Source organism: Phyllobates terribilis, unplaced genomic scaffold, assembly GCF_046119375.1.
Source record: "Phyllobates terribilis strain yellow unplaced genomic scaffold, ASM4611937v1 Scaffold_5__5_contigs__length_657084704, whole genome shotgun sequence".
Classification (NCBI taxonomy): Eukaryota; Metazoa; Chordata; class Amphibia; order Anura; family Dendrobatidae; genus Phyllobates; species Phyllobates terribilis.
The window spans coordinates 396,138,594-396,165,870 of NW_027362765.1; the positions used below are offsets into that span (position 1 = coordinate 396,138,594).

Here is a 27,277-nt window from a genome sequence, read left to right on the forward strand (position 1 = left end):
AATGTCCCCATCCTGTGCCCATCTTATAGTAATGTTCTCACCCTGGGCCCATCTTATAGTAATGTCCCCATCCTGGGCCCGTCTTATAGTAATGTCCCCATCCTGGGCCCGTCTTATAGTAATGTCCCCATCCTGGACCCGTATTATAGTAATGTCCCCATCCTGACCCCGTATTATAGTAATGTCCCCATCCAGGGCCCATCTTATAGTAATGTCCCCATCCAGGGCCCATCTTATAGTAATGTCCCCATCCTGGACCCGTATTATAGTAATGTCCCCATCCTGGGCCCATCTTATAGTAATGTCCCCATCCTGGCCCCATCTTATAGTAATGTCCCCATCTTATAGTAATGTCCCCATCCTGACCCCATCTTATAGTAATGTCCCCATCTTATAGTAATGTCCCCATCCTGACCCCATCTTATAGTAATGTCCCCATCTTATAGTAATGTCCCCATCCTGGGCCCATCTTATAGTAATGTCCCCATCTTATAGTAATGTCCCCATCCTGGGCCCATCTTATAGTAATGTCCCCATCCTGGCCCCATCTTATAGTAATGTCCCCATCCTGGCCCCATCTTATAGTAATGTCCCCATCCTGGGCCCATCTTATAGTAATGTCCCCATCCTGGCCCCATCTTATAGTAATGTCCCCATCTTATAGTAATGTCCCCATCCTGGGCCCATCTTATAGTAATGTCCCCATCTTATAGTAATGTCCCCATCCTGGGCCCATCTTATAGTAATGTCCCCATCCTGGGCCCATCTTATAGTAATGTCCCCATCCTAACCCCATCTTATAGTAATGTCCCCATCTTATAGTAATGTCCCCATAGTAATGTCCCCATCCTGTGCCCATCTTATAGTAATGTCCCCACCCCGGGCCCATCTTATAGTAATGTCCCCATCCTGGGCCCATCTTATAGTAATGTCCCCATCCTAACCCCATCTTATAGTAATGTCCCCATCTTATAGTAATGTCCCCATAGTAATGTCCCCATCCTGTGCCCATCTTATAGTAATGTCCCCACCCCGGGCCCATCTTATAGTAATGTCCCCATCCTGGACCCATCTTATAGTAATGTCCCCATCCTGACCCCATCTTATAGTAATGTCCCCATCTTATAGTAATGTCCCCATCCTGGCCCCATCTTATAGTAATGTCCCCATCTTATAGTAATGTCCCCATCCTGGGCCCATCTTATAGTAATGTCCCCATCCTGGCCCCATCTTATAGTAATGTCCCCATCCTGTGCCCATCTTATTGTAATGTCCCCATCCCGGGCCCATCTTATAGTCATGTCCCCATCCTGGGCCCCTTCTTGTAACAATATCCCCCATTCTGCTGCTCTTTACATACACATAAAAAAGTCTTCTCACCTGACCTCTCTCCCTCAGCAAACAGCGTGCTCTTCCTCCTACATAGCTGGGGCACTTAGCAATGACGTCATTGCGGATTGCGGATATTTTGAGCAATTTTTAAGTTTTACTTAAAAAAAATATTGCGCACCACTTGGCTCTGTGATTCCCTGCACATTGCTGGCTACAGACTGAGGTAACTGAATATCAATCAGTGAGATTGTTCTGACAGGAAGTTGGTAACTTTAATCTGTCTTTATCTGAACTCCCCGTGCTGATTTATGAATACAGGCCACATTAAAGTGGTCATAAATCGGAAAAAAGGACAAATAAAAAGGGTTAAACTCCAGACTGAATGCACTCACTCACGGATTCTCAGTTTACTCTTTCTGAATCCAGCAATGTGCAAGAAAGCAAAGAGCCTGTAAAAGACAAACTATGCAAGATTTTCATTGAAACCCAATTGCAAAAATTATCTTTAGACCAAAATATAGGCATTTAAAGTAAAAATGTTGCCCCAGAAGGTGTCCAGAGCATCACCATCACGCCGACTACATACGTGTTGTGCACATGATAGAAACCAATGTAAACATACCATTAACATTAAATGCCCTGAGCCCGACATTGTGTTCCTATGTGTAACAGGAACGACCTGCACATACAATGACAGAGGAGGAAGCATGCTCCAGTGACGGGCTGCAAAGGAGAACGCCATGACGTGACCCGGGAACATCAGCTGTGGACACGAATAGCAGTGTGAGGAGTCATACAAGCACATAACTTACCGGTGTCTCATCCACTGTCCACAACTGGAACAGGTGAGCAGGGTGGAGCGACACCCGACATGTCACCGGCTACACTAGGCTGCAGCGCCGCGCACTTACACAACTCTTACATCACAGCGACACAACTCCACCTTGGGCCGAGTCTCCTGTGGGGTCGGTGTTAGTGACCAGGTTGCATAGTCGATCACTAACGCAGCGGGCAATTGAGCACCTGCAGGTCCCATCCTCGATCCCATATTTGGTGCCCAAAATTCCAAGACGTCAACTGGTTTATTGCTCGGGATTGTTATATGGTTCCTGCATTATTTGGGCACTATATGCGAGTTACTGCATAAGGTACCAATGCAGATCTGACCAATTCTTCACAACTCCCCTAAAAATGAATTAAGACACCCACACGTGCCAGACAGTCTGTGAGCGCCGGGGGCGTATGGTCAAGATGTCAGAAATGTCCCGAAATGGAGCAATCCTTATCTCAATTCTCATAACCAAGATAAGTTTATAGAAGAAAGCGAAGGAGTGAAATGGACTAGTGAGTGCCTCCTTTGGCTACTGACGTCTTTCATATTTACTTTTATGTACATAGCACAAAAAACGAAGAACATTGATCTCTAACTTTTACTTAATGGGGTATTCCCAAAATGAAAGACATATTGGCTATTCCTAAGTGTCTGATTTCTGGGGTCCCTGTGTTGTACTCGATTATCTCCATCAATCTCATAGACTTTCATTGAAGCAACATTGAGCATGCGCAACTGCTGCGACCATCAGATGAGGGACACAGACTCTTATTCCAAGGCCACGTTCACATCTGCAGTATTTGGTCAGTATTTTACATCAGTATTTGTAAGCCAAAACCAGGAGTGGGTGAAAAATACAGGAGTGGTGACGTGTTTCTAAAATACTGACCAAATACTGAACGTGTGAACGTGGCCTAATCATGAGAACAGGGGTCCCATATCCCTGATCTGAATGGAGAAGTGACTGCACTTGCGCGCTCCTGCTCCATACAAAGCCAATGGGACAAAAAAAAGAAGTATAAGTGATAAGTTTAGAGTTTTAGAAAACTCAGTTAAAAGGGGTATTCCAGCACGAGAACAAAAAGATTTGCTTTTTAGTCTTCTAGACAGTGCCACATCTGCTCACTGGCTGTGTTTGGTATTACACATCATTCACACTTATTTAAATAGGGATGCACTGCCATTCTAAGTATTAGAGAAGAACAGTCACATTCTCGTCTTTCAAAGGATTGTATGAATGGGTAAGATTTGCTAATCAGGAGCTTAGAAAAGCTGAGTGACAGCGGCCCTGGCTTTGCATATAGCATTGCACTTTATAGACCTTGTGTTTGCAGTTCAGGCTTTATAATCTGTCCGCAGCTGCAGGGATGGCGAAGTCCTAAGGAGGGGAAGCCTGGGTCACACTCTACAATGAGCCAAGCTCAGTAACAATAGCACTACAGGGTGTGACCGATATACTGTATAAAAGGAGGCCAAAAAGTGGGCTGGGTACTGAAAACGGAGATCTGGCCAAGAAACAGAGAATTGGTGGTGAACGTTTTGTAGTTCAGCTCTGTCAGCTCCTCTGTATGAGCAATGCTCATGTTTATCCGATGTTACACCGCTTGAATATAGCAATATAAGTAGGGCCTTTCCATATCTCCTATTAGAGGACTCAATTTGGATTAGCCACATAGCCTCTACGAGGACCACAGCTCCCGGGGGGACCACAGCTCCCGGGGGGACCACAGCTCCCGGGGGGAACACCGCTCCAGGAGGAACACCGCTCCAGGAGGAACACCGCTCCCGAGGAACACTGTTCTGGTGCATTTCACAGTTCCTATTAATTTCATGGGACGTAGATACAACTAGAAACAGAATGGAAAGGAACTGAAGGCGCACTATACACATTAGATGAGCACCTAATGAACCCACCAATTTAGGCCGAGACAGCTGTCCATCTAGTATAAATATGAGGGTATCCTGAATTCTCCCAAAATTGATGTCAGAAGAAAGATCAATTGGGCATGTTGGATTTCAACATGCCCAATACCCAATTCCCAGGTGAATATCACATGAGCCTGGTAGCAGCTTATTCCTCCGCTTCCCACAGACAGCACTCATACCAAATGAATGCTGTATATCTGTCGTATGCACCGGGAGCTTTTCCCAGTGTATACGGAGAATGTAGTGTTAGTGTGAGGATGTGAACTGTCTTACTCAGTCCCTACCCTGAAAGCAACCTCCGTATGCAAATGTTTAGTATGAACAGTGTTATGCGTTTTATGCATTTGATGTGTATGTGTATAATCCCTATTGAAAGTGTTATGGTAATATGAAGAACAGCTGGGCAAATGCAGAAACCCCATGATAGTGTATAAAGATAAGTGTTTTATAGATAATAGGGAGCATAGATTATTAGTGATATACTGTAGAGATAAGGAATTGTTAATGTTGAGTATAGGCCCACAGATGGGAGGGGAATATTGTTCATAAAAGGAGAGATACTTCCTGGATATGGGTGATTAGGAGTAGTGGAAGGTTTAAGGAAGTTCTTCATGGAGTTCAAGTGCAGTGGGCTGCTAGGGCCAACATGGGCCTATCACTCAGGGCAGTGGATAGCCATACAACTCGTCCATGCTGGTCCATTTGTCAGACCCTGGACCTAGAGATTGGCGCCTGGGCCATCGGGCATATCGTACCTGTAGGCTTGCAGGGGAAGATGAACATGTATCCTCAAAGGCTGGAATCTGGGTGCACTGCCATCAGTAAAGAGGGATCCCTAGAGGTAGTGGAGACAGCAGGAGAAGGAATGCTCTATCGGGAACGAGTGCTAGGGCTGAAGTTATGTCCGGTGCCTGAGGGAAAGACTGTAACCTGTTGTGCCCTATCCCACATGCTCCACTGTAATGACTGAACTGTTGAACAGCACTTTGTGTCCCCTGGATTGTGTGAGGTGGATCCTGAAGATGGAAGCCTGGAGTCAGCAGAGGCCTATGGCCCACAAGTGAGTGTGAAGGACCCCATACCTAACAGCACACTGGGAACCAGACACGATTTTCCTGTAGAGTGTCAGAGCGCAACCGGACAGCAGCTCTGCAGCACCTTACATTAGCGTGACATGAACAGAGAAGAAGGCTGCTGGTACATGTCCGTGTACGGACCGGCTGCACCTCCCATGACCTGAGCTCTACATATGAGTCCAGGTCAGGAGAGCTGCAACCAGTCTGTAAATCAACAAGGACACGAATGCAGGTGAAACTAGACAACAATACCCAATGTCAAGGAGCAGCTGCAAAAGCCAGTTAAATTTTAGGGTTAAAAAAAAAAAGTGATGCTAATGTACATAACAGCACATACAAAAAGTTTCCCAAACTTATTGATTTGCGCTTAGTGATATATTGAACAGATCACACAATTACATACATGTCCTCATGGTTCCCACTAAACATGTGCACCCAAAAACATCAAAAAAAGGGACAATGAAAAATAAAATTATAATAAAGCACAATGTACAGAGAACAATATGCTAACAGATTTTTCACAATGAACTATATATCTTCATCAATCGAAAGATATTGAGCAGTGCAACCACAATGCCAATAGCCAGATATCACATCATCGCTAAAACCACAAACACAATTCACAAAGTAACTGAAAACATGGTCAATGCCAGCACCTCCCAGTGCGTGCGGTCCCCGACTGACCATACAATGTACTGTACATGTATCTCCTTTCTATATCAATTCCTTGCCAGGTATCAGACCTCATGCAGACCACATATTTCTTGGGGACAGTAAAATTGGTTCATGGGGAGGATTCAGGTTTTATATCTAGACCAGATAAAGAGGATTAGAATAACTCCTCTACTTTCTTCTAAAAAATAAATAGCGCCACACCAGTGAACAGGTTCTGTATGGTACTGCAGGTCAGATCCCTTCAATGGAGCGGATCAGCAATATTAGGTTAAGATCATGCTGCCACTTTATTCTTCAGCATGGAGGATTGCCCATATGCACTAGTACGTAAGTGTACACAAGGACTGGAAATACGTTTGTGGGAACGTACCCTTAGACGTAGCCTATGGACAGGTGTAACACTTTTTGGTAGAAGGCAGAAATGTTATTCTAACCATGAACAACCCCTTGAAGTTAGAGTACAACCATCTGAAAAAGACATAGGTGGTAGAAGACTGAAAGTCCAAAAGACATTATCCATGCTTAGAATATTTCATAAAGCAATATCATCATTGAAATAGGAGATCATCAACTAAAATGCATCATCACCCAACAGCACCTATCGCGTATGCATAGTGAAGAGTGAACCAAGGGTACATCTTACCCTTCAACTGATGTAGCTCCAAGTTCAAGCTTTCAATGTTGGAGTCACAAAAGTCCAAATTCTCAATGGTCTCGGCTCTCGTCATCTCATCCTGGTCTTCATCCTCGAGCATCTGACAGAGCTCCTCACGGGTGTTTCTGTAGACCTCAAGTTCGCGCTCCACGTCTTCGATCTTCAAGAGTAAAAATGGACAGGGGGAAACCCGCTCTGCCAGTTCTAAGTCATCAGGGGCATCCATCGAATCTGGGATGTCTGATAGCAAAAAGTTGTCACTGGGTGTGGTATCCTGCCTTGGAAGTGGTTTCGGAGATGGAGTGTTTCTCTGACTATTGGTTGGGGGCAGAGGTGCAGGTCTGGATGGTCGAAGAGCAAGAGTTGGAGGAGAGCTTTCTACATATTCATTTTTATGTGGGTTCTGAGTTGGAGATAAATAAGAGGAGGAGGAACTTGATTTAGGTACTTTATGTCGAGAACAGTGGGGTCTAGGGTTAGGACGTGGTGGGGGAGGTCTTAAAACTTTACATTTTTCCGGTGATTTCTGTTGCTTAGACAACTTTGGTGATCCTCGGATAATGTCCGTTTCAGAGTTGTAATCCAATATTGAAAAATGGCGAGATACTTTGCTACTACTGTTCTTCCGAGGGTTGGAGAGACTCTTTTCAAACTCGGAAAGCTGCTCAGTAAGTTTAGAGTCCAAGTCAATTAAATCGAGCCCAGTATTATCATTTGCTGGGCTTTCTCGCCCAGCTGTCCACAAACTTGAGTTGTCACATTTTTCCTTGGAGTTAGTCTTTGGTTTTCTTCTATGGTCCTCCACCCAATGAACAACGTCTTGGAGAGGAAGGCTGTGTTTTCTGTTTTTGTTTTTTGACCTTTCATTGACATGATCCTCAGCTAAGTAAATGTCATCAGTCGTCATTAAAGACAATGACTTCTTGGAAGGCCATTTTTCTTGAGCTCCATTAGGTAAACTGGTTCTACCTCTTCTGTCTTCAACCTGTGCTGTAAACTTATTGTGTTCCTTAGGCCTTTGGGTTTGTGATGCCGGAGGACTACAGATCTTACTCTGTGGCCGAGGAGGTAGTTGGGGTTTTGCAGAAGAGCTGTTTATTGTTTCATAGTTGCTTTGTCTCGTTTCTATGTGACTATTAATAAAAGTTTCTGGACTTTGCATTGTGTCTTGAGTTACTTGACTTGAGGGCGATAATGGTGGATTGTCAACATGGACATCCCAATAATGTGGATCTGTCCCGCTTCCTGGTTCTTGGGTAGACGACATGTCAAGATAGTTCATAGAAGGATTTGATATTGAAGTTTCTGTATGTACTGGTTGCTCCCCGCGAGAATTTTTTTCTTTAGTCTCCATTTTTACAAACCTATAAGGAAAAATTCCCCGATTCCCATACAACTCGCCCTCCAGCCACCCATCCTCCAACGTCCCGATTATTCGTATTCGGTCTCCAACATTAAAATCCAGTTCTCTCTGCTCCATAGCTTGAAATCTATATAGGGCCACAGCAAATGTCCCCTCTTGTTCCTCTTGTTCTATAATTTTACCCATGTCAATCTCATGGATTATTTCAGGTGACCTATCACGAACATACTCTTCTCTCTCTTCATTTGAAGTGACTCCATTATCAGGAACTCTTAAAGGATTCATCAACTCCACAAACCCTTCAGGGAAAATTCCTCTTCTTCCATTGAGTTCTCCCTCAAACCAACCAGGTTCTGGAACCCCGGTTATTATAATGATGTCTCCTTCCCGGAAGTCTAACTCTTCTTCAAGTTGTGCGGAAAGACCCATTATTGCCTTCGCTTGGCCAATGGCATAACTGGGGAGTTCTATAGTCATATTTTGGCAAAGCTGACGGCTCCTAGAGGATAGGATGAACTCTTGGACACATGATAGGGGAAAAAATCCTCTTGCACCCCAACAGTTTCTACCTTGCAGCCAACTAGAAGCCAAGGATCCCTCCAAAACCACCAGATCCCCTGTAAACAAAAAAATAAACAAATACAACTAAATACCTATTACCATAAAAAAGGAAAATATTATATGAATCACAGATAATATTTAGCTATAAGTTATTTACAATATCCAAGATGAATATATTAATTGGATCAAATGTCAGATAAGAGCGCCCTCTATTGGACATTTTAATGAATTCATGTCCTCAATCCACAATCTAAAGACGTGATCTAGTGCAGGTGCATTTCTAAGTCCACATGACATTTGTTGCCACCGCTGGATATATACATGTAACAGTGGCCACAGTCTGGATTGGATGACGTTGCATAGATAATAAATTAAAAAAAAAATAAAAACGAATAAAATATAGCAAGACAATTGCCACAAAGTAACAAGTTACAATGTAAACATATTGGAAAAAAAAGTCATTACCTCTTTGGAGGCAGAGCGCTCCAGGCTCATGGGAGGTAAAGTCGCTAATACTGACGTACATCTTCTCTCCATGTTTCGTGGTCGGGATTGTCAGCACTTCCACAAAACTTACAGGAAATTGTCCTGTGAACATAGAAGTTACATATTTAGAAAATGACTTAAATTACATTAATTATATACGGCCTTAAGGGGTGTAACCTGTGTGGGGGAGGGGGGTCACACTGCTTTACATGCTAAAGGGAGAACCTGGCATCCGGGGCCTGGGACTGCCACAAAAAATGTATAGCTCTGCTACTAGTTTACCGTAATTTATGTACGGTGATGTATTTAGTGATTATATGATGCTATTATGTGAGCACTGTATTTCTGTAGTTTAGGCATTATTACGTCTTAGGCATTATGGAGTTGTTTTTGCAGTATATAGGATGGTGGCACTGTATATGCTGTTTAGTAGACACCTACATGGTAGCCCTATTTGGACAGCCGTATGGTAGCGTTGTTTGGACAGCCACAGGGTAGCGTTGTTTGGACAGCCACAGGGTAGCGTTGTTTGGACAGCCACAGGGTAGCGTTGTTTGGACAGCCACAGGGTAGCGTTGTTTGGACAGCCACAGGGTAACGTTGTTTGGACAGCCACAGGGTAACGTTGTTTGGACAGCCACAGGGTAACGTTGTTTGGACAGCCACAGGGTAACGTTGTTTGGACAGCCACAGGGTAGCGTTGTTTGGACAGCCACAGGGTAGCGTTGTTTGGACAGCCACAGGGTAGCGTTGTTTGGACAGCCACAGGGTAGCGTTGTTTGGACAGCCACAGGGTAGCGTTGTTTGGACAGCCACAGGGTAGCGTTGTTTGGACAGCCACAGGGTAGCGTTGTTTGGACAGCCACAGGGTAGCGTTGTTTGGACAGCCACAGGGTAGCGTTGTTTGGACAGCCACAGGGTAGCGTTGTTTGGACAGCCACAGGGTAACGTTGTTTGGACAGCCACAGGGTAGCGTTGTTTGGACAGCCACAGGGTAGCGTTGTTTGGACAGCCACAGGGTAGCGTTGTTTGGACAGCCACAGGGTAGCGTTGTTTGGACAGCCACAGGGTAGCGTTGTTTGGACAGCCACAGGGTAGCGTTGTTTGGACAGCCACAGGGTAGCGTTGTTTGGACAGCCACAGGGTAGCGTTGTTTGGACAGCCACAGGGTAGCGTTGTTTGGACAGCCACAGGGTAGCGTTGTTTGGACAGCCACAGGGTAGCGTTGTTTGGACAGCCACAGGGTAACGTTGTTTGGACAGCCACAGGGTAACGTTGTTTGGACAGCCACAGGGTAGCGTTGTTTGGACAGCCACAGGGTAGCGTTGTTTGGACAGCTATATAGATCGTAGTATTGTTTGGTCAACTATATAGTATTGTTATTTGGACACTATATTGTATGAGGCTTATCAATGGGCACAATTTGGTATCATAATTGGTAAATGGCTGACACTGCTTGGGGAAGAGGTACTAACAGATAAGGGCATCACTCACCATAAAGCCAGCTTTAATTAAATAAAAGTATAATCATGGTACCTTGAAAAGTTGTGCAACTTTCTATTACTGACTGTATCATATAGAAACTGAAAATACCAACAGACCTCTAGTCCTGCTCATGGTTGTGAGATTGATACAGTTGTATCCAGTCTAAATAATCCTCTGTGAAATAAAGGTTCTGGTGCTGATAGTTTGCTACACTGTTAGCCCAGGTAAAGTGCATTAGCCAGTTCACAGAAGATTGTATAGAATGGATACAAATACAGAGAACACCAGTGAGATATATTTAATAAAAATATTTTTTTTCAGCCTCAGCATATATATAAGAATATTGCTGTTTACTGACTGCAAACAGATCTTAAAAAGGTAAGAAATTCTAAGAAATAAGTTAGAAGGAAATGAGAATAATAAGCATCAGAGCGGCACCTGGTGGTCTATATTGGTAGTGCACTGATATTTTTTTCCCCTCTTAGCTCGGCGCTAAATTTGGAAAATTTCATTTTGTGTTCTTTAAATTGCTTGTTCCAAGATTGTAAGTTATCCCGTTATCCATATTATAGAGAATAACTTATTGCAGGGGGTCCGGCTACTGGGACCCCCACCAATCCAAAGAATGGGGAGCTACAACAGCTGAATTGAGCTTAGGGGTTAGGGGATAATTTACAGTCTTGAGGCAACACCTATAATGAAACAAACAAAATTGCAAATATAGTGGCAAATATAGAAAACATGTGGTGCTCGTCCAAAAATACAAAAATAATAAAAGGATAAATTAAGGGAAAAAATTAAAAAGGGAAAAAAAGAATCTATAAATATATATATTTAAAATTAGCAGACTGTACCTGTGATTCCTTCTTTATTCCCCAGTAACCAAAATTCATCTATTACACTGAGAATTTCAATGACATCTCCAGCAAAAAGCGTCAGCTCCTCCGACACACTGGGGCAAAAATCAAACATTGCACGTACCATCGAACCGACCTCCATCCCTGCGGGGAAAATAATGATCAATCATACGTGAATCATTGTGTACAGTAGAGAGGGTGCGAGTAACAAGATGCGATGATACGCCAAACATAAAATCTCTACTTGTCGGATTTAAAAAAAAAATATATATCTGCCTGTAATGCACTTAAAGGGGTTGTCTGATGAAAAGACATTATCATGTATCAGCAGGATGGCGGCAACTTCTAGATCGGTCTGTGCCATATACCAGGACTACCACCTAGATGACGGCTATTTTATGCCTGTTAGAATGGAGTGGCCATGCACACACTCGACCACCGCTTCAGTCATTCTTTATGGGGGGCTACAGGAAGAAGCGGAGCGCTGTACTTGGGGGCAAATGGAACGGCGAGCATGTGCACTGCACCACCAAGGGAATAAAAGTGCCCCATTCAGACAATCGGTGGAAGTCCCAGTGTTCAGACTCTTACCAATCTAGAAGTGGTCACCTATCCTTTGGATAAGGTGATAACATCTTTTTTCACCAATTATAAATTAATTTTATAGTTTGGACTTTTTAAGGACGCAAAGTTACCAAATATGTGTATTTTTTAAAGTGAACTTGTCATGATTAAAAAAAAAGGTATTACCCTGCAGGTTAATAGCGTTCTGACACTGTGTGGCCGCTGCACTGGGAGCCCCGCTGCTGGGAGGAAATTAACTTTCTTCCTCCCGGCAGTGTTCAGTCATTGGGGTGGCACCGGCACGGCACGGCTTCAGTAACTGCTCTATGTATAGCACTGACTGACAGCTGGTGGGTGAATGGTACTAGACAGACCTCATCAATGTGAAGAGTAGCAGAGCTGCAGCAGATAAAAAAGGTCTTATCAAAACTACATCAAGAAGCCTATTAATGACCCAGCACTGCAATCGGGGGGTCCAAGTCCCTACTTTACCCTACACTCAGATGAGTTGATGGTAGACCGTGCGTGAATTGCTTCCAAGCTTTATAAAATAGAAAGGTAAAAACCTACTGGTGATGAAAAGGAGATGACTAGAAAGAGGGGGAGACGCCAAGTGCAATAGGGTCTTATCCGGTGGGGAAATTGGTCTAGGAATTGCTCACCTTTTGGGGTTGTTTAACCCACAACTGAGGAATCAAGGTATGACAGCTGCTGCAGTACCCTCAGGTCAGGAGATGCCTATGTGTAGAACAATTGGTGGGAGGATAGAAGCAGTAGTCGGCGATGCTGTGCGTGGTCACCACAAGGCTTCTCCTCGTGTCAGGCCTTCTTGCTGAGTTTGCCTTTTGTAGCAGGAGTGCTGCAAAAGGCAAACTCAGCAAGAAGGTCTGACATGAGGAGAAGCCGCACGGTGATCACACACAGCAGCACAGACTACTGCTCCTATCCTCCCACCAATTGATAATGAGATGACGGCACAGAAGCAATCTCTACAGATCATCTCCGCATGCTGTCAGTGAATAGCACGCAGACTGAAAACCAGAACAGAACAAATAACGATAAATGTTCTACATTCGCAGTTTATAAAGTTTTCTAGAAATGAAAGTGACTGCCTCATCATAGACAATATATGACTGTGAGCCTCGCCGCCAATTGTAGCATCAGGCCATATTCCATCTATTAGAAATGATGGGAGCAGCTGGATTTACAGTGCAATGTTACAGCCAGAGAGGCACAGACTTTTGTCAATGGAACTAATAATGCGGCTTATGTGTGAGAGATAGAAACATTAATTATGGGACACAGTCCTGCCTCTGTAAACAGATGCTCATCTTAATAACTGTTTAAAGGGATATTCTCAAGTTCTTAAATGGGCCAAATTACAAAACGCTGGTAAAAATAAGCCACTTTGCAATTTGGCTCTTATTACACATCCTCTCTGTTGGAGGGATTAGTTATTTGTGTACTGCTCATTGCCTAGGTTAGTCCTACAGAACATGCGGCCCGCTGAAGGGTGTTGTGCGGCCCGCGCAGCTCTCTGGGATGATCTGTGCGGCCGGCGGGGCACTGCAGGGGGGATATTTTGGAGAGGGGCAATGCGGGGGGATATTTTGGAGAGGGGCAATGCGGGGGGATATTTTGGAGAGGGGCAATGCGGGGGGGAATATTTTGGAGAGGGGCAATGCGGGGGGATATTTTGGAGAGGGGCAATGCGGGGGGGAATATTTTGGAGAGGGGCAATGCGGGGGGATATTTTGGAGAGGGGCAATGCGGGGGGATATTTTGGAGAGGGGCAATGCGGGGGGGATATTTTGGAGAGGGGCAATGTGGGGGGAGGATATTTTGGAGAAGGGCAATGCGGGGGAGGATATTTTGGAGAAGGGCAATGCGGGGGGATATTTTGGAGAAGGGCAATGCGGGGGAATATTTTATGCAGGGGAATATTTTATGCAGGGGAATATTTTATGCAGGAAGTACAGGCAATTATTTATTCAGGCGCGCAGCATGAGACATCTTTATTTATGGGTCAGTATAATTCTACTTAAATTTTTAAGGACATGGTGTGACATCGATGCTGAAGATGGAGAAGAGGGAAGTTTACGGAGACTACCTCTGGGCATGAAATCTCATCATGACGTCTGTGCTACATGGAGACAAAAAGTGATGGGAACAACTTCAATCAGATAAGAAGACTAAGATAAAGGTACCAGGATGTACAGTTGTGCTCAAAAGTTTACATACCCCAGCAGAATTTTTCCTTTCTTGGCCTTGTTTCAGGGAATATGAATGATAACAAAAAAAACTTTTTCTCCACTCATGGTTATTGGTTGGGTGAAGTCATTTATTGTCAAACTACAGTGTTTTCTCTTTTTAAATCTTAATGACAACCAAAAACATCCAAATGACCCTGATCAAAAGTCCACATACCCTGGTGATTTTGGCCTGATAACATGCACAGAATTTGACACAAATGGGTTTGAATGGCTACTAAAGGTAACATCCTCACATGTGACCTGTTTGCTTGTAATCAGTGTGTGTGCATAAAAGCTGAGTGAGTTTCTGGGATCCAGACAGACTCTTGCATCTTTCATCCAGCCACTGACGTTTCTGGATTGTGAGTCATAGGGAAAGCAAAAGAATTGTCAACGGATCTATGGGAAAAGGTATTTGAACTGTATAACTCAGGAAAGGAATACAAAAAGAAAACCAAGGAATTGATAATACGAGTCAGCAGCGTTCAAACTGATTAACAAATGGAAGATCAGGAGCTCTGTAAAAAATCAAACTACAGTCAGGTAGACCAACAAAAATTTCAGCCACAACTGCCAGGAAAATTGTTCAGGATGCAAAGAAAAACCCACAAATAACATCAGCAGATATTCAGGACTCTCTGAAAACTAGCAGTGTGGCTGTTTCAAGATGCACAATAAGGAGGCATTTGAAGAAAAATGGGCTGCATGGTCGAGTTGCCAGAAGAAAGCCATTACTGCGCAAATGCCACAAAGTATCTCGCCTACAATACGCCAAACAGCAGAGACAAGCCTCAAAACTTCTGGAACAAGGTAATTTGGAGAGATGAGACCAAAATTGAACTTTTTGGCCACAACCATAGACGTTATATTTGGAGAGAGGTCAACAAGGCCTATGATGAAAGGAACACCATTCCTACAGTAAAGCAGGGAGGTGGATCGCTGATGTTTTTGGGATGTGTGAGCTACAAAGGCACAGGAAACTAGGTAAAAGATGAACGAAGGATGAATGCAGCACGTTATCAGCAAATACTGGAGGCAAATTTGCACTCATCAGCCTGGAAGCTGCGCATGGGACGTACTTGGACGTTCCAACATGACAACGATCCCAAACACAAGGCTAAGTCGACCTGTCATTGCCTACAGCAGAACAAAGTGAAGGTTCTGGAGTGGCCATCTCAGTCTCCTGACCTCAATATCACTGAGCCACTCTGGGGAGATCTCAAGCGCGCAGTTCATGCTAGACAGCCCAGGAATTTACAGGAACTGGAGGCTTTTTGCCAAGAAGAATGGGCAGCTTTACCATCTGAGAAATTAAAGAACCTCATCCACAACTACCACAAAAGACTTCAAGTGGTCATTGATGTTAGAGGGGGCAATACACGGTATTAAGAACTGGGGTATGTGAACTTTTGATCAGGGTCATTTGGATGTTTTTGGTTGTCATTAAGATTTAAAAAGAGAAAACACAGTAGTTTGACAATAAATGACTTCACCTAACCAGTAACCATGAGTGGAGAAAAAGTTTTTTGTTATCATTCATATTCTCTGAAACAAGAACAAGAAAGGAAAAATTCTGCCGTGGTATGTAAACTTTTGAGCACAACTGTATTCATGTACCAATGGTGGTTCTGCTGCTGCATTCATATGCAGATGGTGGTTCTGATCTTGTACACATGTAGGAATCCAAAACTTGCAACATGGCTATGTTAAAACCTAAAAATTCTCAAAACTTAGAGTTATCATAGAATGTTAGAGTTGGAAGGAACTTCCAGGGTCCTCGTGTCCAACCCCCTTCTCAATGCAGGAGTCACTAAACCATCTCAGACATATCAGATATCTGTCCAGCCTCTGTTTGAAGACTTCCATTGAAGGGGAACTCACCACCTCTCGTGGCCGCCTGTTCCACTCATTGATCACCCTCACTGTCAAAAAGGTTTTTCTAATATCTAATCTGTATTTTCTCCCTTTGTTTCATCCCATTGCTTCTCGTGTTTCCATGTGTAAATGAGAATAAGGATGATCCCTCTACAGTGTGACAGCCCTTCAGACATTTGTAGACAGCTATTAAATCTCCTCTTAATCCCAAAGAAAAAAAAGAAGGTTATGAGGAGGATTTGGCCAGATTATGCTCAGTTTCTGCTCTAAAAGCTCAGAGTAGGTTAGCGTATGTTCACACTTATTTTTTGGAGCAAAAACGGAGCAGAATCTCTCCAAATCCTCCTCAAATACTCAAAACTTGGTTCTGGTGATGTATGGATGCAAGTACCGATTTAACGTTTTTGAGGCTCAAGGGATTGGCTCAGTATGGTATTGCAGCCCTTGGTCCAAAAAATGTTGTGCACCCCTCTCCTAAGTTATGACCCACCTCTGCAGTCTTAGCAGTGGTGGCCGGTCTCTGAAGCAAAGAGCACAGAGCTTAGAAGGTCTTTACAATAGAGCTTGTAAGCTCTGCTCTGAATCTGGCTGAATCATGGTGTCTAGCCATCTTCAGTGCCCCTCCGCTGCTCCCATTCTGCAGAGGCAAATGCTTCTCCTGTTTGCAGTATTGAAGAAAGCACAGGAGTTCACGCCCTGGCAATCTGGAAGCTGGGAAGCAGAGCAGTGTTGTGCTCCTGAAAGACTAACTTGACACAACCACTATGCAAATTAGCTCTCCGCCAGAAAGAAGAAAGCTCTCATATCAGCCAAACCAAAGACTCCTACAAAATGAAGATAATCCCTCTCTCTACAGAGATCTATCAGGGTTCAGTACCCTTTTCTGTACTGATGAGAGGCAAGAACTCTGAAACAATCATCATCTCCCTTTTGGTTCAACTGATATCAGATTGCTTTCTTCCTTCTGGAGAAGAGTTAATTTGCATACATTTTTCCAATGGGGCATTGCCTGTAAATACTTTGGTGCCTTCATTAAAAGATAACACCATTAAGCTCAGCTATAACTAGTGTACGAGCTGGCAAGGGCATCCAATGGTGGCAATGTAAGGGGGCCACAGCTGATGACCCTGAACTCACCATAATCCTGCAGTTGTCATGTTTACATAGAAGGCGGCAGCAGATTATATCCCATCCCTATATAGATACAACTGTATACACAGAGCTATTCTTATGCAAAGCAGCAGGTGGGAATAAATCACATGCAGTAACTGTAAGCCACAGCGGGGAAATCAGCTGAATTTCAGGAAGGAAATAAGTGGGGGCGCTCAGGATACATTTTTCTCTCCAGCTCTATCAGCCAACAAGAGTTGACAGTCCACAACGGGGTTAAATAAAGGAGACTATGGTAATGGGTAGATCACTTGAGCCATAAAGTTTGGGGACCCAACTCTCCATGGATTCCACAGAAGCCACATGAGCTGCTTCTATGGCATGCATGCCGCGGACCCTCATTCCACCAGGACCCTGACACTGGCAGCTACAGCTATAGTTGCACCCATGTTGTTTGTGCATTGTAGTTGTTCCAATGGGGGGGGGGGGGAGGGGGAGGTGGGTCTTAGAATCTAGACCCCCAACCAATTAAATCCTCGCAACGAAGTTTGGCTGTTAACTCCTTCCTTACTAGTCACCATAAACTACATGAAATCTCTTTGGAGTCAATTCAGATTAAGAAACTGTAAGGGGAAAATTCACATTTGTCTGAATTAATGAGTAATTAAAAAGCGGAATCTCCACCTTTGGATAACTGTAAGTTTTCTGTGTCAGCATTGCAATAACCTCCCCAGAAACTCTGCAGCCATGACCAGATTGTCCCTGCCTGTAAATGCAATGATCCTGATGTAAAAAGTTGAACGTTGAGGGTAGCAAGCCTAGGCTAGAAGTCAATGTTTGATCCTTTAGTGAGTTTTGTCAGAGGACTTACCCCTTAGACCCCAGTCAGAGGTCTCTCATACAGACAAATCAGATCTCTTTCTTTGCACTGAAGAGGGGCAACACCCTGAAACACGTGTTTGAAAGATGCGATTCTGGTTTGGCCTTTATCCTAAGGTGTTACGGGTGTGTTAGAGGTAACAGACAGTCGCCCTGCAGTTGGTTGCAGGAGATCTCTACGTTTGGCATTACAAACATCTTCCTAGAGACTGGCTGTCTCTAGGATCTAGCAGCTACCTCCCTCTGGCTAATTAGCTCCCTGGCCTGGGTGTATAAATACCTGGTGTGTCAGAGAGATGTGCCGGCTATATTCATTACTACTTGTCAGGCTTTAGCAAGAGCAGTACTTCGTGCTCTCTGGAGCTTGAGGCAGTGTGTGCATTTGTTTAGAGTCGTCTAACGCGAAGCAATTCCCCGTTTGTCTACCCTTGTTGTCTATAGAGTTTAGTGGAGACTGACTAGTGCTCATCTCCTTCCTTCCCTAGCCTTAGCCATACGTCATGGAAAGTCATGGTGAGGCACAAGTGCGGCGATAGGTGAAGAGCCAATATAGGGACAGTAGTTGAGACAGGGTGATAATAGACCAGACTAGGAGGTCTCCACTTCCCCCCTTTCCCTAGAGTCTGGGTTCCCTTTCCCTCTTCCCTCTGTGTTGCACTAAGTCTTTCCCACACCTTGCCTGACATAAGGCTTGCTGTTGACTTTTAGGATTGCTACTTCCAATAGGTAATGCTAGAGATCAAACCCTCTTCCTCTTGGAAGAGCAAATTTGCTGATTAAATTTAACAGAGAATCATTACATGGCCTTTAAGTCTCCTTAGGCTTTGTGCCCACGATGTAGAAATGAAGCAGAAAATTTCTGCAGCATTTCTGCATCTCCCTGGCAGAAAAAATGCATGCAGATTGTGCATGCGTTTTTCCTGCAGAATACATGCGGATCCACATGCTTTTCCGCATGCAGACTGACAAGCACTTTCCAGGCGATTAGCATCACTTGGAAAGTGTTTGTCAACTACGTCACACTATATAAATCCATGCAAACAGCATGGATTTATATAGTGTGACCGTAAAACAATGCTTAAAATAAAGCTATACTCACCCCCGATGCCCCGGCGTGTGCTGCAGCGCTCGCTCCTGTCTGGTTCCCGGCTGCCGGCATATCGCGAGACAGAGCGGTGAAGGGCCTGCGGTCACATGACTGTGACGTCACCGAAGGTCCTTCAGCGCTGCCGGCATTCAGAGAGAAGCCGCCGGACAGGTGAATATAAACTTTATTTGTTATTTTATTCTTTTTTTTACAGGTACAATGGTACCCAGGTCTGGATGAGAGTCTCCTCTCCTCCAGAACTGGGTACCATCCGCACATAGAGACGCATATACTCCGCGTGTACAAATGTACAGACACGGATTCTATGCGTCTCAATGCAAGTCAATGGCGGCGCTGCCGCAAAATTAATGAACATGCTGCGGATTTATGAGCGCTGCAGAAACGCTGTGGCATGTGCATTGACATTGCGGAATGCCATTGGGGACCATGGGGTGCAGATTAACATGCGTTTTTGATGCGTTTCCGCTGCGGAAATTCCGCAGCATAAACGCATGAAAAACGCATCGTGTGCACGCAGCCTTAGACTGGCACATCAGGAATGTCACTCTCCACAAGCAGAAACGTTACTTCTTAGACTCCACAACACAAAAAGGAATTCTAAAAAGGAGAAGAGCAACATCTGCAGAAGAGGGTGACTAATGGTACCTCTGATGGAGGTCTAGGGAGGAGGAGAGGCGGGAGGAGTACTGTTTCGTCTTGAGGAAACTGCCAAGTTTGGGTAGAGAGACCAGCAATGACCCCTGGCGAAAAAAAAGTATGCAAATATGTCATTGTGCCACATTATACTCAGCCTTTCTCCAGCTGGTAACAGAACAGGGAATTTCACGCGTCTGTCCTATTATAACTGCCTGCAATTAAAATCCATGTTTGCAATTAAAATCCATATAATATTAAACAGATCTCCGGCATATTAGACATTGTATCACTCCCATCAGGACATTACACTGAAGTTTTGCTGTACAATTAATGAATCAGCTGATAAATTGCAACCTCGTTTTTTTACAATATCTTGGAAACATCCCTGATCTGAACCTTCTGCCAAAGAACTGCGCCGACAACCCAACGCGTTTTCTTGCCAGCCGGCCTGATCCACCACATGTGGCAGGCATTGCACTGAGCTGTGTGTTTGGAAATGACCCAGATGTGGGGAGAGGATGGGTCATCATAACAGTATCACAGCTGGGAGGTGCGGACCCCTGGAGAACGATCAGAGCCAGAAACTATGGAAGAAATCGTGGCTCCAACCTAAACACTGATCGGCTAATGGGACTGGGAACTGAAGAAGTGGCAGAAACAAAAAGCCGATTCCAAGGACTCTTGTACTCTTCAAAGCAAAAGTTCCCTGGCGATCAGTTGATCCTTGCGGGTCCAGTTGTTGATCCATGTGAGGTGGGGAAACAATTACCTTGCAGGGGGATTGCAGATTTCTGACAAATCCGTAGCTTTTCCGTTCTTTGTGGACTGTCGTTAGAAGTAGTCTATAGTCCCCATAAGAACCATATCACCAATGTAAGAATCATCCTCAATTCTCATGGGTTTTACAATTTCTTTTAATAGCACCTTAACCAACACAGAAGAGGAAATTCCCAAGACTCCTCCAGCAGATGTTACACAGTGGCCCAATCCTGCTCATTCTCAAAGCGAATTACTACAACGTGACGCATTTTGGGTTTTTATTTCCCTGACTCATCATTTTCCACAGCCATTTCTAGAGCTGATAAACGACTCTACAAGCTGACTGTGACCAGATCTACAGAAAGCTCACAGGCTGACATTACTTTCTATTATCCGTTACTTGTGTGCTCGCATTTCCATTTACAGAATAAGAACGAATAGTGATTGTCAGGATTAGAAGCCCCATTAAAGTGAATGTATCATATGAAATTAAAGGGAATTGGTCACCCCCTGGGATCTATTTTGTACAGAATTGGCGTCCGGGGGACACCAAGCAATCATCGCCCATCTGCTTATTATTCCCCCAAATCCCCGCCTATATGCTTAATTATCATATTCCCCCCCTCCCCTGCACGTCACAGAGCCCTGCGACATGCACTGTGCTCCCTGACTTCCCGAGCATGCTCACATGGAGCGCGCTTTGCTTCATCCCGGCCCCATCTGCCTGTGCACTGCAAAGCAGAGTCCTATTGCGCAGGTGCTGGGGAGTCAGGGAGCATAGTGCATGTCATAGGGCCCTGTGATGTGCAGGGGAGGGGGAATATGATAATTAAGCATATAGGCGGGGATTTGGGGGCAATAAAAAGCACAGAGGCGGGGATTGCTTGGCATCCCCCGGACGCCAATTTTGTACCAAATAGAATTGATTAAAGCGCTTTTCTCTGCAATCAAACCTCAACCATGGGCCATACAGGTATGTATAGATTTACTTTTCTATACCCTGTATGCCCATAGTAGAGGTCTGATAACTGCAAAGTGGTGACAGATTCCCTTTAATCGCATGCTTAAATCAGGTTTTAGCATGGAGATAAATATTATGTATACACACACACACAGATATATATGCATACAGATGCATCTCACAAAATTAGAATATCATCATAAAGTTTAATTATTTTAGTTCTTCAATACAAAAAGTGAAACTCATATTATATAGAGTCATTACAAACAGAGTGATCTATTTCAAGTGTTTATTTCTGTTAATGTTGATGAATATGGCTTACAGCCAATGAAAACACAAAAGTCATTATCTCAGTAAATTAGAATAATTGACAAAAAACACCTGCAAAGGCTTCCTAAGCATTTAAAAAGGTCCCTTAGTCTGTTTCAGTAGGTTCCACAATCATGGGGAAGACTGCTGACTTGACAGATGTCCAGAAGGCAGTCATTGACACTCCACAAGGTCCCAGAGTCTGGAGGAAGAGTGGAGAGGCCACAATCCAAGCTGCTTGAGGTCTAGTGTGAAGTTTCTACAATCAGTGATGGTTTGGGGAGCAATGTCATCTGCTGGTGCTTGATTGGCAGCACTGACCTTAACCCCATAGAGACTCTATTATAGAGAATCTATGGGGTATTGTCAAGAGGAAGATGAGAGACCCCAGACCCAACAATGCAGACGAGCTGAAGGCTGCTATCAAAGCCACCTGGGCTTCCATAACACCTCAGCAGTGCCACAGGCTGATCGCCTCCATGCCACATTGCCGCATTGATGCAATTAAAAATTAACTTTTTGATGATATTCTAATTTTGTGAGAAGCACCTGTATGTATATACACATCTTTTTGGCACTGTATGGTTGTGGACGAAGGTGGGTCTGTTCGCTAGGAACAGGCAGCCCGCTACATCGTAGGGATTCAGCTTAGTCTTACTGTAGGGACAGCTTTCCCCTATCTTTCCTTAGTACTTGTTGCAGATCATAACAGAGACCCAAGTTGTCTGGAAAGCTTGCCTTGTAACATCATTTATTTTATTTTTGTTAGCCATTAAAAAGGTATCATAACTACAAGATTATCTTTTTTTCCCCACTTAGAGCAATATTTATTTTCAAGTGTACTATTGATTTCTGACAATAAATAAATAAAATGATTTTTACTTGTTAACTCATTCTGTAACCAGCAATAGACTGTGAAGCATAGAGTGGAACATTTTTAACAAAACCCAATTGCAAAAATAACTTCCAGGAAAAAATACATGCATTTAACTAAAAAAAACAAAAATAGCCCTGAAGTTCTCTATATCTAGCCAGGCTTCATAACTAAATCTATCATCATATCAAGTCTCCATTTGTATACAAGATGATGCTTTAAAAATTCAGAAATGGAGCCTCCATCTGCTCTGTAAGAAATATTTACACACCGCTGACCTTAACATCCCAGATAAGTAACACAAGAATGGGAAACACCAGATGAGAAGCGGCATCTGAAGGCTGTTGGATTTCCAGCAGACGTTTACAAAAACAAAACCTTCCGGGGGGGGGGGGGGGGGAAAGAAAAAAAAATTCCTGCAAGTTTGCACAATACACATTGGTAAGACTTCACTAAAATCCCCTCGATCGTTACCGGATCGGACTGATGACCCCTTGCTCTCCAGGGATGGGAGCGAATGAGCACTGCACCCAGTTGTCCAAGAAATCGAGGGCTTATGATTGAATACGGGGCTCAGTCTTTCTCATTCCTTTATGGACGCCCCTAAATATAGCTAGAGAACTGCAAGAAACTATTTTCAAGGGTGATACAATTAAGAACACATGTATTCAGAAGAATAGGGACAGCGCAGGCCAATACAGACACCAGGGGTGAAGAACACAATTATTAACCATCATATGGATATAATGAGCTTGTCACGGGGGGTACAGTCTGCTGGATGACAATAATCAACTCGATGACTTAAGCAAAATTAAAAACATATGGAGGACACACAGCCGAGCTCATTCACAAGGTAGTGAGCGGAACATGTATTTTATCAAACCTGATGAACCGTATCACAGGTACAGAGGTAGCAAAAGCATTTGGGTCTTGAAGCCAGACGTGTCCCTTGGTTTTCACCACACATGGTATAATAAATGGCACATGGTGGAGGGAGCCAGGTAAAGATTTTTCATTGTAGCCCAGGAGTTTCCAATTATGCATCTGTACTTTTTTTTTTTTTTTTAATGGCCTTTGTCTCGATCTTGAGCCATGGCGACTTGATGGATGAATGCTCTTTAGGACGATCTTGTGCAAGTCTAGATAGGTCCACCAGGGTCTTCTCCACCGTTACCTGGTAGTATCAAGCCATCGGGTTGTTGGTCTTCCTCTTTGACTTGTTCCTTCTATTCTTCAGACCATGATGTCCTTCCCAGTGATTTTTCTCGTATGATGTGTCCAAAGTAGACAAGTCGTAGCTTGGTGATCCTTACTTTGATTGACATGTCTGTCTTGATTTGTTCCAAAACTGATTTGTTTGTTCTTCTTGCCATCCAGTGTATTGATAACATACTTCTCCAGCACCACATTTTGAAGGCATACATTTTTCTTCTGTCTTGTTTCATTATTGTCCAGGTTTTGCATCTGGCCTCTGTACCCAACCTTAAAGTGGATCTGTCACCAGATTTCACGATAAAAATGTGTGAAGTTTGTAAGCAGATCTTTAAGACCTGATTGTTCTGGTGTACTTACTCGTCAGAATAATAATACAGCTCCTCAGTGTCCTTTCACCCTGCTTCTGATGAATGTCCACCCCCTAATTTGATAGGCAGCTCCTCAGTGTCCCTCCTCCCCGCTGTTGAGTCTCACACTGCTCAGTGCAAACTGCAGCTGTCAGGTCAAGTTGGTGGAGACTGAATACACTTGGACTCATGAGCTCTCTCACCCTTTAGCTACAGTCAGGGGCGGACATATTATTGGTGCAACATGTGCAGCAGCACAGCAGCCCAAGAGGTAAGAGGGTCCACTCTCACTTTCAAATCAGCAAACAGGTCCTGTCACAGACCCAAAAAGGGGACCATATACTGTTCTGGCAGAGGAGCCCTCTTCCATCTGTATCCGCCAGTGGCTAGACTCACAAGAAGCTCATTTTTACTTCAGGATTATATAGTCATTATGACATGGATTTTATCAGTAAGTACACCAGCACCACTAGGCCTTAAAGATTATTTCAGCAATGTGTGCAGTTTTCATTGTAAAATCAGGTGACAGATCCCTTAGTGAACCACCTATGCATTTAACTCCACACAACCCGATTCACTTGTATGCCCCTTTAGGTGATCGGCGGGGGTCTTCCAATTGATAATGGCATATCCATTCATTACTGATAGGAATACCCATTCTAGCATGGGGTCTGCATAGATCATGAAGTTTTCTTTACAGCAATCTTCTAGTTTTTACTATTAGGAGGCGCCGGCACCAACTCCTGAGCAGGAATTATATGGGGGTATTCAGTGAGCTACAATTCCAATAGTCCTGTATATTGATTAATTCAGCACAAAAAAACTCTATACTCTGTCAATATAGTAAAGTCCCGGGTGACCTGGCGCAGCACCAGACTCATCATACCCAATTAAATACATTCCAAGGCACAATGCAAGTCAGGTCTCATCTAAGAATCTCATCCATCTGACCACAAGCCACAAGCACATTCCAGGGAGAAGAAGCGCACAACAGTGCACACAACTTCTACCGTAACACTGGTATCTTAGGTATTCTAATATAAGGTAACGTGCACTGTGTCCATATTACAGCTGCAAGAGAAGTTACTGTTATTTAGACCCGTTACATGGAGATTAACACCTTGCTATACCGCCACCTTGGGAGAATATGGTTATGCACCTATCCCGGCTCTAGCTCGTTTTCCTTCCTGGGCAGCAGGCTCTGTCTGCTCTCATGCATGTCAAGCTGCCATGCAGCACACATATCTGATGTAGCTATGACTGGGCTTGGCTACATCAAGGTGCGTATGTTAACAACACTCTGCTGTTCCAAGGTTCTGTCCGCACACTCGGTTCTCCTATACCAAGGTGCCTATCTGTCAACTCGGCTCTGCTGTACCCAATACAACCTTGTTATTCCATGTGCCGTCCAGCATATTCAACTCTGCAGCTCCATGCGCCGCCCAGCATATCCAGCTCTACAGCTCTATGCGCCGTCCAGCATACCCAGCTGTGCAGCTCCATGAGCCGTCCAGCATACCCAGCTGTGCAGCTCCATGAGCCGTCCAGCATACCCAGCTGTGCAGCTGCATGCGCAATAGAGCATAACCAGCTGTGCAGTTCCATGCGCAATAGAGCATAACCAGCTCTGCAGTTCCATGCACAATAGAGCATACCCAGCTCTGCAGTTCCATGCGCAATAGAGCATAACCAGCTGTACAGTTCCATGCGCAATAGAGCATACCCAGCTCTGCAGTTCCATGCGCAATAGAGCATATCCAGCTCTGCAGCTGCATGCGCAATAGAGCATAACCAGCTCTGCAGTTCCATGCGCAATAGAGCATAACCAGCTGTGCAGTTCCATGCACAATAGAGCATAACCAGCTCTGCAGCTGCATGCGCAATAGAGCATAACCAGCTCTGCAGTTCCATAAGAATAGAGCATTCCCAGCTGTGCAGTTCCATACAAATAGAGCATAACCAACTGTGCAGTTCCATGCGCAATAGAGCATAGCCAGCTCTGCAGTTCCATGCACAATAGAGCATACCCAGCTCTGCAGTTCCATGCGCAATAGAGCATACCCAGCTCTGCAGTTCCATGCGCAATAGAGCATACCCAGCTCTGCAGTTCCATGCGCAATAGAGCATACCCAGCTCTGCAGTTCCATGCGCAATAGAGCATACCCAGCTCGGCAGTTCCATGCGCAATAGAGCATACCCAGTTCGGCAGTTCCATGCGCAATAGAGCATACCCAGCTCGGCAGTTCCATGCGCAATAGAGCATACCCAGCTCGGCAGTTCCATGCGCAATAGAGCATACCCAGCTCGGCAGTTCCATGCGCAATAGAGCATACCCAGCTCGGCAGTTCCATGCACAATAGAGCATACCCAGCTCGGCAGTTCCATGCACAATAGAGCATACCCAGCTCGGCAGTTCCATGCGCAATAGAGCATAACCAGCTCTGCAGTTCCATGCGCAATAGAGCATAACCAGCTCTGCAGTTCCTTGCACAGCAGAGCATAACCAGCTCTTCTGATCCTTGCTGCTCCTTGTGCTGCCCGGCCCATCAAACTCCATTGCATCAACACTTCCAGTCAATGCTGCACAGTCTGAATCACGGCTTAGCAAATCCACTCCCATCAGGTGAGCCCTAACAAATATCATTCGCACTTTGTAAAAAATGTCCTAGAAAATAAATAAGACAGAAATTCATGCCAATATGGTAATGCCGCACGCTCGGACCCTGTATGGCGGCACAGACTCCCCACTGGGTTATATTGCAGATCCATAGCCACTCCACGTGCCGCCATATGGTGCCACCATTTAGAACTCTTCTATAATAGAACATGTCCCGTGTATGAACTTGCAGCACAAGATATTTACTGTAAATGTGAACACAACACCTACATGTGAATACAGAGCACTGGAAGCCGAAACCTGGCACAGATCCAGGGCACCGTTTGCCTCTCGGCTCATTGTTGATTATAAGTGCGGCAATCAATTATTTACAGGTCACGGAGGGATAATGTCAGAGGCGATAAGTTCTCCATCTTCTGTCTACCAACAAACTGGATGTCCGATCCTAAATAGACACACAGGCTAAATACAGACACATTTCCAGGTAACAGGAATGGTGAGGAGTTCTGCCATGGAAATGCCA

General features: G+C 44.4%; 1 protein-coding gene across 5 annotated transcripts in view; it reads right to left on the reverse strand.

Moving 5' to 3' along the window:
- Nucleotides 1–27,277, reverse strand: part of DNMBP (dynamin binding protein) — a 125,717-nt gene that overhangs the window by 66,103 nt on the left and 32,337 nt on the right. For 4 of the 5 annotated variants that reach the window (XM_073685022.1, XM_073685023.1, XM_073685025.1 and 1 more), the window contains 3 exons: nucleotides 11,246–11,392; nucleotides 8,886–9,008; nucleotides 6,485–8,476 (listed from right to left, as the gene is read on the reverse strand). In XM_073685022.1, coding sequence (XP_073541123.1) covers nucleotides 6,485–8,476; nucleotides 8,886–9,008; nucleotides 11,246–11,390 — 2,260 coding nt within the window. In that variant the 5' untranslated portion in view covers nucleotides 11,391–11,392. Of the gene's footprint in view, nucleotides 1–6,484; nucleotides 8,477–8,885; nucleotides 9,009–11,245; nucleotides 11,393–23,049; nucleotides 23,165–27,277 lie in introns of those variants that run through there. The other variant, XM_073685024.1, reaches the window with a different exon arrangement.